Consider the following 17,291-nt stretch of genomic DNA (forward strand, 5'->3'; position numbering starts at 1 on the left):
GCTGTTATTTCAAATGAAATCAGAAATATACCTAGAAAAGGAAAAGGTCTACAACTTCCGGCGGCCAAAAGGACCTTTTTATTTTAGTCATCCCTAACTCTACGTTAAAATGATGCGCACCTTGAATCCTTTTTTTCTTTTTATTCACTCCACCCCAAGTATTACCGAATTTTCCAACAAAACATTGAGACACTATATTTCCAGGTTTACTTTTCTACGAAAACGAAACCTTTTTTTTTTTATGTCAGAGAATTTTCACGACGACAATTTAAAAAAAAAAAAAAAGGCGAAAAAGGGGAGGATAATATCACGATAAAAAAAGGTTTACAGAGGAAAAAGAGATTCAGATCTACATATACTATACAGCAGGGCGCAGACAACAACACACACACACTATACTGCGTAGTTAGATGGTATGGATAAAAGGTATTAGATAAGGTATAGTACAATATAGCGACCGAGTCATGAAAGAATCACGAACGATATATTTACGCACACACAGTGTCTTTTCAGCCCTTGAGGCTCCGGAGAAAATGACACGGGGCATTTTCAGACTTCAATCTAAATGAGAATATCAAAAAAGGTGACAATCTTCTTAGACTTGAAATCCCTTCAGTCGCACCCACACACCCACCACGCTGTACCCCAAGTTTTTTAAAAAGTCGGGAAACTATAGATTGAATACAACACGTATTGATTCCCCCCCCCCTCCCCATCAAGGAGCCATAGGGGAAACCCCCCAAAAAATAAATAAAAATAAATAAATACATTTTTTTCGTGAAACAATATCTGGAAGGAAAATTAGCTTGGGCGCTCCTCCCATAACACAACCGGGGCGTCGGAGCGTCGGAGCGTCGGAATCGATCTTGAAAAGTGGAAGGTAACAGTTTGTGGCATCACTGTCGCTAACTATAAACACTCGCGATCACGTTGCTGTGCGCTACTTGCCTTAGCGCGCATAATGGATATTGACATCTGGCGCACCCCCGGAATGATTGCGTACGCTACCGGCGTGTGTATATAGTTTAGCCTGTATCTATCTATATAAATATACCTGCGAGTTATAGTTAGTTGAATTGGGCTTATTAGTGCACGCAATACTAATGATTATACGCAGGAATCACGAAAGGCGGACGGGAACACGCAACAGCAGCAGCAGCAATTTGAGATCAGCAACGTTCGATTTCGTCTCTTCTTCCAAGCCGAGTTTCATCTTCAAAACCTGGCGGTTACAAAACTTGACTAAAGCTTCGCCCGGCACAAAATGGGGGGGATTTTTTGGGGTGGGTGGGTTATATCAAACAAGGACAAATTGTCGTAAGAAAAAGAACGTGATGGTATAGTAGAAATTGTGGAATTTCCTTTTAAGTGGTGATTTGTTATCTTATATATAGGAAAAAGGGGGTGGGGGCGGGAGGAGCTAGCTGAAATTGGTCAAAGATTTATGATCGTCAGAAAAAGTCTAGAAAGAGAGACAGCTTTGATGGTCTAATTATTTTGATGGACGGTCGCTCATCTCCCTCGCTCACCGACCCAACTCGGAGAACGCGGAGAACCGGAGATGGCGGGGGGGGGGGGGGGAGACTGTTTGGAAAGACGCGATTTTTCAGAGTGATTGGGTAACATTCCAGTTTTCTCTCTTTTTTCTTTTACCAGCAATGGTGGGGCAGTAGCTCTAGTATAAAAGTAGGATGAGCGGACGCAATACAGCCAAAGAAAAAGAAGACTATACACAATCAGGATGCCATATCATCGCCGCCTCTTCCAGCCATTACGATCCCGCCGAGCTGTGTACTACACGCATAGATATGCCCTAGTCCTCGCACGCACTGGCCATCGATTTCTTGTACACACGGCGCGGGACGAGCGCCATGATCGCGTAAGAAGACTCGCAAGCGCTCACGAGCGCGCGACCCGACCCAATCCCATTACCCAGACACTAGACGACGACGAAGAAGAGAAAGAGAGACCCGCATACAACGGAAGGAGAGTTCTCTCTTTTACTCTCCAGCAACGAGTTTGCGCTCCTGCCGAGTACTTTGTCTCCGCTTCCTCCCGCTTTTACCCCCCTCTCTATGGATTGTGTAGGCCTTCCCGTTTTTCTTTTTGGGTCGGCCTCTTGACGACAGGTTCATTAATTGAGCGGGACACTAGCAAACTACGGGAGACAACAGCAGTTGATGAGGTGTGTGTGGGGGTGAGCAGAAAACCTGCGACACACAAAAGCGCGTGATATAATCAAGTGACTCTCTCGTTTCTTTTTCTTTCCTTTTTTTTCCCAGCGTGCCGGTGTTCAATCGCCAAGCAAAAGGAGCCACGCTCGATCGTGAGTGATCGCTCTCCTTTTTTTCCCCTTTTTTCCTGCTTATCTTTCACTTGAGTGACTCGTCATCGCCGGGGTCGAGCATCCACAACGCCGAGAACATTGCCATCGATTGGCCGTGACGTCCGTAATACTCCAGCACGATTGGGGGGGGGGGGAAACAAATAGGAAGAAATCGAGAAACAACAAGGGGGGAGGTGAAGGAGTACAAGAACAAAAAAAAAATCATTCATAGAGGAATTTTCCAAATGTCAAATCAAAAGAAGGGGAATTACCTCGATAAATCAAAATGAAATGCTGCGCGTAGTTTCGGAACGAAAGATAAATTTGCATGTCATTTCGACTGATTTTCCAGTTAGATTCGTGGTCGCTAGACTGCTCCTTTGAAATGACTGTTGTTTCTTTATCGAACCGAGAGAGAGAGAACAAGAGAGAGAGAAACAAGTTTAGAATCCTGGCCGTATACCTTTGCCTGTACAGGATCAATAGTGACTGCCGTTTCCCTTTTTTTTACTTTTCTGAAATTCCGGGTATGTTCTTCCTATGAAGAAATCTTCCGGCACACATCAAAAGCCATCGGGAAAAAAAGGGGGGAGGATGGCCTGGCCGTCTAGCCGTGGTTATATAGAGAGCGCTAGGTTGCAAATCGATCCTCATTTCTCCTCTAGCTGCTCGATGCTGCTGGCTAGGCTATTCATTTCTAGATTGATGATCGCGATCCAACGTTTGAATGGAAAAGGAAATCAAAAAAAGAAAGAAAGGAGCGGGGCAAACTCTGTGTAAACGCTATTCACAAATCTTGTCAATATGGCTCCTTTTCAATGCTGTACGACTGATCAGAGAGGGGGGGGGGAGAGAAACATGAGATATATAGGTCGCGCGTGCCATCCCACCGTGTTCTGATTAACTCAGACCCCCCCCCCCCCCATTTGCATAGCGAGAGATATTAAATATTTCAATGATTGCCGTTTGAATGATAAAGCGAGGAGAGAACGAGACAGTTAAGTGGCAGTAGGAAAAATGAGGGGGGGGGGGGAGAGTGAAATTTGACTTTACGAGCTGCTAGTAAGAGTAGGCTACTAGGTACACTATTTCTCCGGATGAATAGGCAAAGTCGTGCCATTCAAACTCCAGCACGTGGGGATGTTGACCTCCTTTTTGAGTCTGGCCGTTTCGGCCGTTCGACCGCGGACAATTGCCGCCTGGTGACGCTGTAATAGGACTGTTTCAAGGTAAGCCTGATTGAACCTCGTCCAAAAGTGTTGAAACGGCTCCGAGAGCAAACAATTGGCCGGGGGCGAATCGGACGAGGAGTCTGAGCTGGATGGCCGATGTTGCGGTTTCAACAGACGGCAGCGCTGGGCCGATCGCAGAATCAACACGCCTTGCTTGACGAGCTGCTCGAGGTGCTCGGCGGCGTCGCTGGAGCTGGCCGCCACGGCTTTGAGTCTCTCGGCGTGCTGCTGCTGTTGTTTGAGCAATCGGAGTCGCCAGCGCTCCCGCCTCTCGTGCAGCTCGTTGCGGCGCTCCATCAATTCCTGTGCGCCTTGCTCGTGACAGTTGCGCCTCTCCTGGATTTGGTTGACAGCCTTGACGAGCTTTTCGAGACGAATTTCGGCGATGCGCTGCTGCTCGTAGGCGATCTGATCCCTCCTACGCAATAGCGAGTACAAGGCCCAGCGTTGTTCGTCCAACTCGCCACTATCGACGCAATTTTCGTGTAATTGCTGCCAGCTGTGCTCTAAGCGACGAGGAACACTGTTAGATCTCTCGACACACAATACTACTTTGTAGACTCGGGGATTTCTTACCTAAGCGGCGCTCCAGGTTCTGGCAGATTGTCTGCTCTTCTTCCAATCCCTGCAAACAGACACCACAGATTACCGGAAGGTTAAGAGAATGACGCCCCCAAACGTGTCGGGGGCCTTTTTTAATTATATAAAGATAAAGAGGGGTACTATAATGGCACACATTAGCTTGACACGATTTATATGTACCTGATTAATGATATCATCTTTACGGATTTGGAAATTGGCTTTCTGAGCTGTGTAGCTTTCGCGATAATGAGATTGCAGAGTGCTGATAGTCGAGAGCAGGGAACGCTTCTCTTGCTGGTGACAAGTCATGGCCGAGGTATAGTCTGTCACTATCGTCGCTTTGAATAAATTACTTTCCTGTTGATAAACATTTGCCAGTATGTTCAGTCTGGAGACATGCTCATCTATAGATTTCAATAAAAATTAAACTATAGCCCAGATTAGGTTAGTTTAAATGTGTTTTTATACCAAAAGTTCTGTCTGTTTCTAGTTTTTGAATATTGCAAATTTGAACGAAATCCAATCCATTTTGAAGCAGAGATTCCATCAGCCGGTTAATTTCTGTGATATTCTCGCTGTAGCGCTTGTCGAAATCCAATTTCATTAACTGTTCAAAAATAAATTTTAATGAAATTGGCACAATAAAGTCAACATTGCAAGACAAACAAATCAAAATTTTTTGCTAATTTTATACTTCCAATTCCCTGGAAAGTTCCTGGCTTTTCGCATCTCGAAGGACATGCCTCCATTTCTCAATCAATTTACTTTGATTATGACGAGTCAAGTTCTGCTCTTTCAGAAGTTTGTGCTGTTTGGAAATGATTACATAATTAGTCACACAATTAGTGTTATGAGTGTCTGTTTCTCTTCTGCTAGCAAACATTGAAAATATCTTACCCTGAGAAAAGAATTGATTAATTCTTCTCTCATCCTTCTCCTTTCTTCCTCCACCGCAGCACGTTGCTCTTGTTGCCTGTTCTTGGCATCTTCACTCAACTTGGGTTTGGCCTTCTTTTTGCCACCCTTTTTCTTACCCTCTCCTTTTGTGCCTTTTCCTTTCTTACCACCACCAGCTTTCCACTTGTCTGATTTCTTCCCGCCAGCCATTATTGTAAACCGTTTCTAATTGAAAAAAGTTTTCAACGACGACTGTATCATCCGTGTTTCAAACAACACACTGACGGCGAAGGTAAAATTACCTGGTACCCACATCGATTTGACAAAGTTTGACGTTGCCGGGGTTACAATTTTCCTCCCAAAAAAGATCAACGCGATGTTGCCAGTTATATCATCAAATCAGTGTATTTGTATGTAACAAATTGTAATTGCGTACACAAAGAGGACCAAGTCACTCTGATTGATTGCAGACAATCGTAAATTTTAAAAGGGAAAATTCTAATTCCGGCGCAGTCGGCGCTGTCGGGAAATACGCCACGAATTAGGCTCCTCGTATTTGTTGTACAACGGCTCCAGCCGTTGGTTTCGTTTGACTTTGCTGAGCTTGGTCGGGTCAGAGAATCTGAAAAAGGCCGGAGCAAACTCCACCAGCCACTTGGCATCGATGACAGTCACTTCACGCATGTACTCTTTTGTGGTTTGAACCAATTCGTGGTAGACGACCCACTCGGGTTGCCGGTTAAAGATCGCGCTACTCGGGTGGATGTAGACCACCTGGCCGTCCACCAACGTCCGATAACCTTCTTGCGGATCCTTCTTGGCCGCATTACGGAAGAAACCCGAACAGATGGCTTTCTGCACCCTAGCCGTATTCTTGCCAGCCGATACCACGTCCAATTTGTGCCTGGAACGTGTAGAAGAACAAATGTTAGATTTTTTTTAACGGACAATACAACTTGTATAAAGGTCAAACATACCTGTCCATGATGCCCAATAGCTGTTTACGAACATCCTGAGCTCGTTTTAAGGTACGCATCTGAACGAAATTCTCGTAACACCAGGCACTGCTAAACTTGTTGTTCTTCCAGGAATTGTAAACGGCCAATAAAGTGATGTGATCTCCTTCGGCTTGATTGAATTTGGCTTTCTTCTGATCAGCCAACTGCTGCTTATCTTTGGGTCGGTAGAAGACGTTCTGAACTGACAACATGGACACGACTGTCAAAATTTCGTCCGAACACATCTAAAACAAAAAAATTTAAAACGTTCAATTACATCGACCAGGAACAATTGTTGATAATTTCATACCAAGTGAACAGACATGATGAGCATCTTGGAGAGAGAAGGCTCCAGAGGAAATTCGGCCATACGTCGACCAAGACGCGTGAGTAATCCTTCGTCGTCTAGAGCGGAAAGGGAATGCAGCTGTTCAAGTGCCATGATAAGTGACTCCACAGGAGGAGCGTCCATGAAGTCGAAGTTGAGCAGGTCATTGATGCCCATAGCTTTGAGTTGCAGGACAGTGGAAGCAAGATTAGTACGCTGGATCTCGGGAACAGGCGTGGCAAGCATTTCATCACGATAAGCGCGCTCCGTGTACAAGCGGTAAGTCTTTCCAGGTCCAGTACGACCGGCGCGACCAGCTCGCTGCTTGGCTTGCGCCTGTGAAATGGGTGTCACCACCAAAGAGTCCATTCCCGTCTTGGAATTGTAGACTTTCTGCTTGACAAAACCAGGATCGACGACATAGTAGATACCGTCGATGGTAAGACTGGTCTCGGCGATGTTGGTGGCGATAACAACTTTTCGGGAGCCTGGTGGAGCCGGTTCGAAAATTCGAGTCTGCATTTCAGACGGTAGAGCGGAATAGACGGGAAGAATTATGAGCTCAGGAACGTCAGGGCCCATGGACTTCATGCGCTCGTATAGAATTTCGCAGGCAGTATCGATCTCTTCCTGACCAGTCAAGAAAAGAAGAATGTCGCCCGGTGGTTCGTTAAGGTGGATCTGCATGACGGTAATGAGCGAGGCATCCAAGTAATCAGTCTCAGGCTCCCGAGTATACAATATCTCGACGGGAAAAGTTCGACCCGGAATGGTGAAGATGGGTGCCTCGTAAAAGTACTGCGAGAATTTCACGGCATCCAAAGTGGCCGACGTTACGATGAGTTTGAGCTCGGCTCGCTTCTGGACGGCTTGCTTGAGAAGACCGAAAAGAACGTCTGTGTGAATAGTTCTTTCGTGAGCTTCGTCCAACATGATGCAGGAATACGATTGCAGATCGGGATCAATCAAGCATTCACGCAGCAACATACCATCCGTCATGTACTTGATCAAAGTTTCGGGACTGGTGCAATCTTCAAAACGAATCGTGTATCCAACTTCCTGTCCTAGACGACAACCAAACTCTTCCGAAACTCGCTTGGCAACACTCATGGCGGCCACACGACGAGGCTGCGTACAGCCGATCTTTCCACGAGCCGTGAATCCGGACTCGGATAGATATTGAGTGATTTGCGTAGTTTTGCCCGAGCCCGTCTCACCGATGACAATTAGGATTTGGTTGTCATTGACGGCTTTGATCAGTTCATCTCTGAGTTTGTAGATGGGAAGCGATTGACGTTGCTCGACGATGGACAAGCTCGTTTTCTTGCCGAAAGAGGCTCCTTTCGGTCCACCAGTGATGTGCTTTTTCCATTCGGGCATGTCGTATACAGGGGCTCCCGTTCCGCGACCCAACGACGTTGACGGTGCAGCCCCAGCATCCGGCATGGGATCAATCCAGGTCTTGTTGGCGCCTTGAGCCGGTGCGTCAGCTGCTTCTTGTTCTTCTCTGAGCAACATTTTCTGTTCGCGGCGTTCTTTGCTAAGAGCGCCTTGCATCATGGCGGCTTGAGCTAGAGAACCGTCGGGATTCTTGACGATACGAACCGGACTGAGTTCATTAAGCACTCGACCGTGACCTCGAAGAAAGGGTGCCTCTTCTTCCACCAACTCAATTTCGATATCTTCTTCGTCTTCGGCCAGCTTTGGTAGTAAACCCGTTTCTTCGTCGAATTCGGGCAAGTCCATTTTGTCGATACAATTTGCTGCCATCATTTGCTTCAGTTCCCAGCGTTCAGGAGACGAAATCCGTTGAACACGCTTGCGGTTGGTTAGTTCATCCTCCTCTACGTTTGCCTTCAAATCTAGCAATGAGAGAGGTCGATCTGGATTCCTCAAAGCTGTTTCACTTTCCTGGCTCGTTAGTCCAGGGCGGCTTGATGTCGAAGGAGCTGGGTTCAAATCTTCGCCAGTGTCTTGGTCCACATCTTTCATAGAAAGAGAGATCTTTTGGCCAGCAATGCTCATGACTTTGACATGGACCTTATCTCCACGATTGACAACTTCAGCCACACTATTCACACGGCCTTCTCGTCGCAACTGGGAGATGTGCACTAGACCCTCACATTTTTTCCGTATTCCTTCAATTTGTACAAAACAACCAAAAGCTGCAAGATTCATGATTTTTCCCGCGTAGACATTTCCCACTTCTGGATTCTCTGGAAAATCTTTTTGAGGTTTCTTTCGACTTGGGGATTCTCGTCTGCCTTCGTTACTTCTCTTATCATGATGGCGATCACTTGTTCTGTTTCGATCTCCTCTATCTCTACTCCTGGACCTGTGACTTCTGTCCCTGCTTCTTGATCTCCTCTTTTGATCTCTGCTTCTTGACCTTCTACTGCGGTCTCTGCTTCTGGATCTCTTGCTGCGGTCTCTGCTTCTTGATCTTCTGCTGCGGTCCTTGCTTCTTGAACGTCTGCTTCTTTCCTTCTTGTCTTTACTCCTTGCTCTTTCCTGGACAGGCTTGATTGCTTCAGTAGAAATATTTTCTTCTTTAGGAGCCATGGCTTCTAGTTCAGCCATTAAATCATTAGCTTCTTCAACATCTTTAATAGTCAGTTTTATGTCTTCGAGAAGCATTGTTCTTGCCTTAGGGTTATCTGCTAAGGCAAGACCAGGGAAGAGTTCTCGTTTCTTCTCTGTTTCTGCATTGTAAACTGTTTTCTTTACCTGGGCTAAGTTCACATCAGTTGTTTTCGAGTTGGCTGATTTCATGTGTTTGATAAGACGAAGCAAATTTGCAATGAGAGAGTCTGAAAACTCGGCGCCATTCTCCAGCATTACACTTTTGAACTCATCAAAGGTCTTGTGTTTTTCGGCCAATGCGATAATGAACTCTGCCAGATCTTTATCGTTGAGTCCCAAATGGTTTTCCAATTCTGTGCACACCTTAGAAACAAGCGACAGGTGTTCGAGTTTCTCTAATTCATCCATGATGATATAGGATAGTTTGTCACTTATTAAATCATTTACAAATTGACAGCACAACAATTGGGATGGCGACGGAGTGGAAATAACGAGCCGACGAAAAAACGAATGCTTTCGTTGTTAAGACAACGTTGCAAGAATGCTGTAAAATAAAAATCAAATTAATAGACGAACTGGCAACATTGCGCGCAAAAAATATTTACAATTTTTTCGAAATGAATTTCAAATTTGTTAACTTTTGCGTTTCACAGATTGAAATGAAGAATTATCTAATCTTTCTCGGTTCTCTGCATTTTGTGTTTGAATTTGAATGAAACTTTTCCATGTTCATAATAATGAATTGGCATTCTAGCTAGAAGATAGACAGGTTCATTTTGCAAAATTCACATAAGAATGTAAACAACGCCGATGCTGCTAACTAGTAAAAGACATTACTCATTAGTCAACAAGAGTTAAGTTTTTTAAAATGAAAGTCTATTTGTCTAATTTCTATGATGATAAGATTTCACGAAAATGGGCAACTTAGTGAATTAAGATTATAAACTAAGTTGCACCCATGAAAATGGTCAGCCAATTAAAAATTTATATACAACACATTGCCAAAAGTAAAATTAAAAATATGACTTAAGCTACAGCTCTTCGAAAAAGGCCACGCGCGCTCCAGTCGATCCAGATTTTGACTAGGAAAAAAGGAAAAATTAACTCAAATTTGGATTAATGACTCTCATTCATGCGTACCTTTTTGAGAGTTGAGTATTTGTCGTCCCCTGAACGGAGTTGCTCTTCGTGTAGCTGATCGTAAAGCGTTTGTTTTTCACCTACTTTCAAGACTTCAATCTCTGTACGTAATTCTCTCAGTTGCTCCTGCAGCTGCTTCGATTTTTCCAAGTATTCGACTCTAAATTTATTTAAAAAATGAGCAAACAATTACGCAACAATTCCTACGATAAATTTACAACCTCTCTTTCTCAATTTCAAGTGAGAGTTGCTCCATATCGCCATGAGTCATAAGGTCATAATTGGATGAAGAGTTGACCAGTTCGGAAGCAGCAATAGCTGATAGATATCCACTACTACTTAAGCCAGTTAAGTTGGTGAGGCCAGTAAGCTGATTAGCCAGCGGAATAGGAAGGCGGGCCTCATAAGCCGGCAAACTTGCTTCGTTAGAGACATCGTCGAGTCGTCGTAAATGTTGCTGAATATCCGACTGATGATGTAAATGGTGGTCTGATCCAGCTACCGACGAACTTGATGTCGGAAACAAGTTAGGAACAGACTGCAAAATGGTAATTGTAGTTATTCGCTCATTAAAATGTTGACAGAAACTGCAAAGTACCAGGACAGACGCGGACGACGGGATGCGTGTAATTGGACGAGATGCCGAGTGTAAGGCTGCAACACTAGCTTGTGTTGTTAAAAACTCTAGTAGCTTCTTTTTGGCTTGAGTTTCAGCGTAACGGGCCTGCAAAAGGTCACCTTTTAGCTGCTCTGCTTCTGCTGCACAACGCTCAGAATTCTCTAATAACCTTGAGGCAATTTGCTTCGCCTCATGCAATTGTCTCTGAGACAAAAGTTTTTCCTCTTCGGTCTAGACGCAAAAAGACAATTAAATATAAGCTACCTAAATAAATTATAAAAAACTTCACTTACTTTCATGGCAGATAAACGAATTCTTTGCAACTCTTGTTCAGCGTCTGAGGCTTTTTGAGTCAACAACATTGACTCTTCTTCTGCAACTCGCGCCTTTTCGGCCAGCAGCTCAGCCGACTCTTCGGAACGCCTCTACAAAATTAGTGTAATGAAATACTGTACTTGGTACTAAAACTAAAAATTAAACTGAAGAATATCATACCAACTGTTCGTTCGCTACACGGAATTCTTCCTGAAAGTGAATTAACTGTTGCTCTAGGGCTGCTTTTTCACGTTCAGCTGTTTCGCGTAGTTGCTTCTCTCGTGCAAGCTTATTTCTTTCACTCTGTCGTCTGAAAAACGGTAAAGAAACCACAATAAGTACTCAACAATGAATAAGAAAAAACTTGTCAAGGTCAAATTTACCTGAGTTTCTCTTCTTTAGCCTGAGCCTTCATTTGCTGCACTTCAATTGAATCCGGTTTCCTCCGACGCATAAAGAGATCATGATTTCCAATACACAAATCTAAGATCTAAACATAACAATGCGGAAATCAAATTCACTAGTCATTTTCATTACTGTAAAAATCATGCATTACCAATTTGTTGACTCGATGCTTATCCGAATAAAAAATAAAAGGGGGTGCAGTTTTATCGACTGGTTTAATGGCAAACTTTTTGTCGTCATAGCTGATGTTTTGGATCTCTGACCAGGGAAAGTTAATGCGCGGTACAGATTTGTTATCTTGCTCGTAAATATTCAGACCGAGGGCCGTGACACCAAGCCACAACTCGGAATCCCTTTTATTCTGTTCAAATAGAATATAAGTTGTAGATTAAAACAAGTTAACAATATGCAAGATATACACGCATTTTAGTTTTAGCTAGGGTTTCTAGACTCACTTTTATAGGAAAATAGTTAACGCCATACATTTCTAAATCCTGTACGATTCTCAAGTACTCCATTTCAGCCTCATCACGACTGAGACCTTTATGATCCGCGTACCTATATAACATAAATTAAGTCTTAAGTCTAGAAAACGGTTAAAATGGAAATGATGATCCTTATTACCAAATTTTTATTCTTTCTTCCCACATTTCAGCTGTCATTTGATACTGATCAAGAACTCTCTTAGGCAGCAAGTCTTCTGTACCAAGGAGACCAGGTTTCATGGCTGCCTCATCATAATCACCATACTAATGGAAAGGACAAATTAATTGTAGAAAATCACCCAAGATATAACAATATTACCTTGGCTTGCAAAGCATATGAAGCAAGCAAGACTGATATTTCAGGAGGGCAGTATATATCCATGTTGAGTATACTCTGCTTTACTTGCAAGAAAAACAAATGTTGAGTTATTTCTTGAACCAGCTCTTCAGCAACATTCTCGGGATAAAACTTGGCCAAAAATACAAAAGGCACAGGAGTTGTTTTGGGCACATCTTGGTCCTGAACTATAGATATTATAGCCATACAAACAGTTATTAGTTGAATGACATCTAAAAACATTAACACTCACCTTTTCTATCCATTTTCAACCACGCCAAAAATCCTTTGCAGTCTTCATACTGTAACCCAAAATACCAGGTCTCCCTTAATCCAATAGTTCGACACACTAGATCAAATAAATCTCTTCCATTTGCTTTACACTAAAAAGTTATAATTGTCAGTTTTTACATGAACATGATTATGTGAATAAATAATAGAAACCTCTAGGTTGAATTCAAGTTGTGCGTCTAGGGTAAGAATTTTTACTGGAAAACATTTTGACGATTTGTGCTTCCGGCGGAAATTCATTTTAGCACGCCGAGACCTAAACTTAATCAAACAAATCTAATGCAAAAACTTCTAAAACTTAGAAAACGTCTTCATTTTGATTCATTCCATTTGTAGAATCAACACAGATTAACAAATACTGTTCTTTCAGCTGATACAAAACAACGGAAAATGAACAAAAACAGGCTTGATTGCAGACGATGTGATTTTCCATCTATTGCCACAGATATCTGGACCCTAGCGGGACACCATGAAACTACTGGCGGGAAATCGTTTTTTTTCCAGTTTTATAAAAAGGGACATTTCATGTCTGGCCGTCACAAAATTACAGCGTAAATGTCATGCCTTGGAAAATAGTTGAATACTTGAATAGTCGGAGTATGACGAATTTCAAAATTGTATTATGGTTCACTGTATTTTCATTCAAAAAATACATTACGTGCACTGTTGACTTCTGACACTAACATTTGATAACATCAATATTTTAAATTTTGTTTAGTAATTGAAATAAAGTTAAACACAGCAGCCACATGCGAGAATTCATTAGGGAAAAAAAAACAAGAGCCAACATACCCCTTTTTGTTTATGTTACATACACTCCAGAGAAAAGACTAGGTATTTTGTTAAGGGAATTATAAACATCCATAAATGGAAGGGATCAAGAAAATCTGAGTAAATTTACCCGTGTCCAAAATGCATCAAATCGATAGGATTTCAATTTTCCATCCACCGCACATCTCTGCAAATCTGAGACAACAAGCAGTTGCTAAGCTAGTAAACTTCAAGGGGAATGAATGTGTTAAAGAATAAGTATCTTGAAAAAATGATGTACAAACGGCGAAACCAAACATATTGACTAGCATGAGCTGCCATTGCTCTCTAAACGTGAACACATAATTAATTTATTTAGCAGAAGTCTTAATTGACATTATTAACTGTTTAAAAAAATACCTGAATGTTCATCCTATTAACCCAATCGGCAGTACAGATTAATGCACTAGGTTTGATTAAAATCGAATCAATAAATCCCAAATATTTTCGAAACAAACTGACCGTTTCCAAAATGAAAACTCGGACAGTAACTATTGGAAAAATTAAAGACGATCTTTTAAATATCAATACATTTAATTATGCACACTATATACTATATAGTTTAAATACCTCTTTTTTTACTTTCTTTCTTTAATTGCAACACCCCCTGATAAATCGATTTATGATTTAGGTGGCCACTGATTCCATTCTCATCAAAAGTTATGAGCTATAAAAAAATGCATTAAAATGTTTTGTTAGTTAAGCCTATTATAATCTATTCCTGAAATTCTTACACTGTCAATTTTCAATTTTTCAATGTAGACATTCAAAGTATCTGCAACTGATTTGAAATCCCACAAAGAATTTGAATCATCTTCAAAGAAAGGAGGTCCACTGTTCACAGATAATGTAGAAATTTAAGAAAGTTCAACAATTTATGAATGTTTGAATGAAATTTTACCTGTGAATTATAATATTGGAATCAGCTAGTCCAAGAATCTTGCAACTTTTTTTAAGTTCCTCTCTCCTTGTTTTACCTAAGCCATCAGCATTGCCTTGAAATAGTGAATTTCACATTACATTAGAAATATTGTAATAATGTTTGAATTTGAGCACAAGTAAAATGAACAGACAAGTATATAAGTCCAGAGAAAAAGTTATAGTTTATGTAAACATATAGTAATAGTGATATGTAGTATTGATTTACCATCACTCAAGCAAAGAATGTAAATATCCTTTGCTTTCTTTTTCCTGGACGAAGAATCACTTAATGATGGTTGGACTAGTGCTGTGATGGCAGGTCCAAAAAACATACATCTATTATACATGCATTCATAAGTGCATAAGATAAAAAATTTCGATTAAGGTATTCCATAAAAATGTATATCAATTAACAAAACATACTCGTCGTCCGGATGAGCAATGACGAACAAGACATTGCTAAGCTTTTTAAAGAAAACTTCTTTAAGAAACAAACTTTTCTTTTGACTCAAATATCGGTAAGTGAAAAAGGAAACGAAAGTCCAAATTCCTAGTATAAGTAGTAAGTACCAACACATTTTTAAAATAAATATAAGTAGATAAGCCGAAATTGCTCTTCGAAATTCAAAATAGTGAAAATACACAATCCTACAGCAGACGACAGCATTAGTTTTACAGCTGCTATACCTGCTAGCTGTTTAGCCTAATCCCTAATGTGAAAATAAAGAAAATGAAAATTTGAAAAATTAATTCAACAACAAAATAGGTAGACCATGCTATTAAATCCGCACACAGTTTCTTTAAATTATCCTAGTAGCACAAAAAAATTATGAGCTTATCGTGCAACTCAATTTCACGTTTTACTTTTGCTAATCTGCATTTAGAATAGTTCAAGATAATATGCCGGTATACTAATGAAGACTTGAAGAGCTACTGGCCGGGTGGCCGTAAGCTTAAATATAGCTTGAAAGATAGTTGCCAAAATCAACAAATTCTCTTCTAATTAATCATTTGCAGATTAAATTTCTCAAAAAAACAGAACGATTATTTACAGACTGCCAGACTGCTATCTGGTACGTTTTAAATCACGTATAATTAACAAGGTATAGGCCTATTCCGTGGGTTGTCATGGTTATAGACTTATAGGCTCGCACTTTGTTGTCATTATAGACTATGCGCCACATCCTTTGATAATAAAAATGTTTACTAAAGCAGGTGAAAGATGAAACGGAACGAGTAGTCGTGGGCTTCTTGACAATAAAGATCAGAAATGTGCAGCAGGAGTCTGAGTAGCCTAGATGTTTGTAAGATGGAAAAGCAGCGCCTACATACTAAACATTGTATTTACATTCAAGGAAAACTGCGAGCAAACTTCTTAATGACTGCATTAGCTAATCGTGTATTTACACAACAGTAATTCGCCTTCCTAAGTAGGCCTAGTCCTTAACAATATCAAGGCATCTGGTTAGGATCGAAGCAGTCATGTGCTGTAAAAGATTTAAAAAGCTAACAACTCGTTGCTGTCGTTAGGCAACAGCACAGTAGAGAAATAAAAATAGTAGGCATATAAAATTTGTCTTATCCTTTTTTCCCTGATGCAATAACTCGAGTGATTGCTGATCCAGTCGGATATTCAGCGGTGATGTAAATACAACCCAACTTCGTCTTTGTCTAGCTGTATACTTTTGTAATTGACTACTGTAGCCTTAATCTTTTACATTTTTTAAATTGTTATGTACATTAAAAGGTGAAACAAGCTAAAACTAGCTAAAACTGGTTAAGTCTTGGGTTAAGTAATACTTTGAACTTCATTTCAAAATTCGTGAGCTATAACCTAAAAACAATACAAACATCGAATATGGCGATATGTATTACGCCATCGGAGAATTAAAAACGGATAAACGCTAGAGCCTTGCGAGTTTGAGTTCACGAGGGGCTGCTGTAGACACACAAAGTTATTGATTAAGTTATCACATGAAAACAAGAGAATGCTATGTCAATAAGCTGTCAAAAAGGCTAATAGCTAAAGTAAACTATTGTTTGTTCCAGACAGTTTAGAGAGCTTGAAGTGTAAACATTTTATTTGTTCGTTTTTTCTTTGCCTCTTTGACGTCACTATATTATATCGGAACAGTCTACTCTATAAGCCTCAACGATAAAAAGCTGTAATATACTTGACTATTTTGAATGGTGTGTGAGGGGCGTGTTCATCCAACTCTTATGGGATGTACTTCTACTCTTTAGAAATTTTGTTAAATATGAAAAAAGGCTAATTAAGAGATTTCAACTGTCCAGTACCGTAAAAACGCTGACTGTAATTTACGTTACTGCATTGTCTAACTTACTATGGGGATGGGTAAGAAGAAAAAAGGAAAATTGGTGGCGCATCGCGCAGGTAGGTGGAATGAAAAATATCCCTTTTCTCACCTGTCCCCCTACCAATTAATGAAAAGTTAGGGAAGAATGGACGTAATAATGCTACAAAGAACAACAACTTTTTGTCGAACGACGAAGGTCATTAGATCCGAATAACTCAAGGCGACTTTCTTTTCGTCTAAATAAGCGCAAGAACAGTTTTTGAAGTAATTACCCCCCCCCCCCCCCAAAAAAAAAATATATATATCATCCTTGTCAAACAACCATTTAGGAATAAGTTTCACAATTACGAACAAATGTGGAATTTGGTGGAATTACATAAGAGCAGGTTTAGAACCTGTATTATTACACACGAATAAAGAAGATACCTTACGGGCCATTATGTATTGCCAATCATGCAAGGCATGCAAGGGGTCCTGCCCACGTGAACGTCGTTGGTAATTCCACTTTCTCGCCATATCTCAAACGTAACATAAAGAAGGTGTCAACATTGACACTGTTGTAAACACTGCAGCTATTGCACTTTGTTGATTCTACTGTGATGGGCACCGATAAAACTGTCGAGCCCGGTCGAGCCCAAACTTGCGTGTCCTCTGCTAATCGAATGGGGTCAAATGTCATGATTGCCAGTCATATCTAATTTTAT

General features: G+C 41.2%; 4 protein-coding genes across 5 annotated transcripts; all 4 read right to left on the reverse strand.

Annotated features, from left to right (window-relative positions):
- Positions 1–180: 180 nt before the first annotated feature.
- On the reverse strand, positions 181–5,372 carry LOC124314113 (dynein regulatory complex subunit 2-like). 2 transcript variants are annotated; one of them, XM_046779159.1, is made up of 7 exons: positions 5,038–5,372; positions 4,835–4,948; positions 4,609–4,747; positions 4,321–4,544; positions 4,135–4,183; positions 3,411–4,064; positions 181–1,222 (listed from the first exon to the last, which is right to left on the reverse strand). In XM_046779159.1, the coding sequence occupies exons 1-6, from the start codon at positions 5,245–5,247 to the stop codon at positions 3,412–3,414; spliced, it is 1,389 nt and encodes a 462-aa protein (XP_046635115.1). In that variant the 5' UTR covers positions 5,248–5,372; the 3' UTR covers positions 181–1,222; position 3,411. The 2 variants fall into 2 exon arrangements, with proteins under 2 accessions (XP_046635115.1, XP_046635114.1); XM_046779158.1 differs by having other exon boundaries at positions 181–4,064; positions 5,038–5,371.
- A 51-nt stretch (positions 5,373–5,423) lies between these two features.
- Positions 5,424–9,466, reverse strand: LOC124313975 (ATP-dependent RNA helicase DHX8-like). Its single transcript, XM_046778890.1, has 3 exons — positions 6,346–9,466; positions 6,015–6,280; positions 5,424–5,941 (listed from the first exon to the last, which is right to left on the reverse strand). Exons 1-3 carry the CDS (start codon positions 9,352–9,354, stop codon positions 5,536–5,538), a joined length of 3,681 nt encoding a protein of 1,226 aa, XP_046634846.1. The 5' UTR covers positions 9,355–9,466; the 3' UTR covers positions 5,424–5,535.
- A 334-nt stretch (positions 9,467–9,800) lies between these two features.
- LOC124314038 (merlin-like) lies at positions 9,801–12,972 on the reverse strand. Its single transcript, XM_046779021.1, has 13 exons — positions 12,692–12,972; positions 12,501–12,630; positions 12,230–12,435; positions 12,050–12,174; positions 11,881–11,983; positions 11,577–11,786; positions 11,404–11,510; positions 11,201–11,330; positions 10,999–11,130; positions 10,685–10,936; positions 10,308–10,624; positions 10,087–10,246; positions 9,801–10,028 (listed from the first exon to the last, which is right to left on the reverse strand). The coding sequence occupies exons 1-13, from the start codon at positions 12,776–12,778 to the stop codon at positions 9,978–9,980; spliced, it is 2,010 nt and encodes a 669-aa protein (XP_046634977.1). The 5' UTR covers positions 12,779–12,972; the 3' UTR covers positions 9,801–9,977.
- A 164-nt stretch (positions 12,973–13,136) lies between these two features.
- LOC124314222 (probable N-acetylglucosaminyl-phosphatidylinositol de-N-acetylase) lies at positions 13,137–14,981 on the reverse strand. Its single transcript, XM_046779363.1, has 7 exons — positions 14,693–14,981; positions 14,496–14,605; positions 14,250–14,343; positions 14,083–14,182; positions 13,919–14,015; positions 13,709–13,839; positions 13,137–13,636 (listed from the first exon to the last, which is right to left on the reverse strand). The coding sequence occupies exons 1-7, from the start codon at positions 14,845–14,847 to the stop codon at positions 13,529–13,531; spliced, it is 795 nt and encodes a 264-aa protein (XP_046635319.1). The 5' UTR covers positions 14,848–14,981; the 3' UTR covers positions 13,137–13,528.
- Between the last annotated feature and the right edge of the window lie 2,310 nt (positions 14,982–17,291).

Source organism: Daphnia pulicaria, chromosome 10 (assembly GCF_021234035.1).
Source record: "Daphnia pulicaria isolate SC F1-1A chromosome 10, SC_F0-13Bv2, whole genome shotgun sequence".
Taxonomy (NCBI): domain Eukaryota; kingdom Metazoa; phylum Arthropoda; class Branchiopoda; order Diplostraca; family Daphniidae; genus Daphnia; species Daphnia pulicaria.

Coding starts and splice junctions, on each gene's coding strand:
- LOC124313975 (XM_046778890.1), bottom strand. CDS start 9,354: ATGGATGAATTAGAGAAACTCGAACACCTGTCGCTTGTTTCTAAGGTG. Junction 6,281..6,345: donor TCATCATGTCTGTTCACTTG/GTATGAAATTAT, acceptor TTTTTGTTTTAG/ATGTGTTCGGACGAAATTTT. Junction 5,942..6,014: donor CTATTGGGCATCATGGACAG/GTATGTTTGACC, acceptor TACACGTTCCAG/GCACAAATTGGACGTGGTAT.
- LOC124314113 (XM_046779159.1), bottom strand. CDS start 5,247: ATGGCTGGCGGGAAGAAATCAGACAAGTGGAAAGCTGGTGGTGGTAAG. Junction 4,545..4,608: donor AGAAACAGACAGAACTTTTG/GTATAAAAACAC, acceptor TGAAATCTATAG/ATGAGCATGTCTCCAGACTG. Junction 4,065..4,134: donor GAACCTGGAGCGCCGCTTAG/GTAAGAAATCCC, acceptor CTCGTCGCTTAG/AGCACAGCTGGCAGCAATTA.
- LOC124314222 (XM_046779363.1), bottom strand. CDS start 14,847: ATGTGTTGGTACTTACTACTTATACTAGGAATTTGGACTTTCGTTTCC. Junction 14,183..14,249: donor TCCAATATTATAATTCACAG/GTAAAATTTCAT, acceptor ATCTGTGAACAG/TGGACCTCCTTTCTTTGAAG. Junction 14,016..14,082: donor AAAAATTGAAAATTGACAGT/GTAAGAATTTCA, acceptor ATTTTTTTATAG/CTCATAACTTTTGATGAGAA.
- LOC124314038 (XM_046779021.1), bottom strand. CDS start 12,778: ATGAATTTCCGCCGGAAGCACAAATCGTCAAAATGTTTTCCAGTAAAA. Junction 12,631..12,691: donor AACTTGAATTCAACCTAGAG/GTTTCTATTATT, acceptor ATAACTTTTTAG/TGTAAAGCAAATGGAAGAGA. Junction 10,625..10,684: donor CGTCGTCCGCGTCTGTCCTG/GTACTTTGCAGT, acceptor ACCATTTTGCAG/TCTGTTCCTAACTTGTTTCC.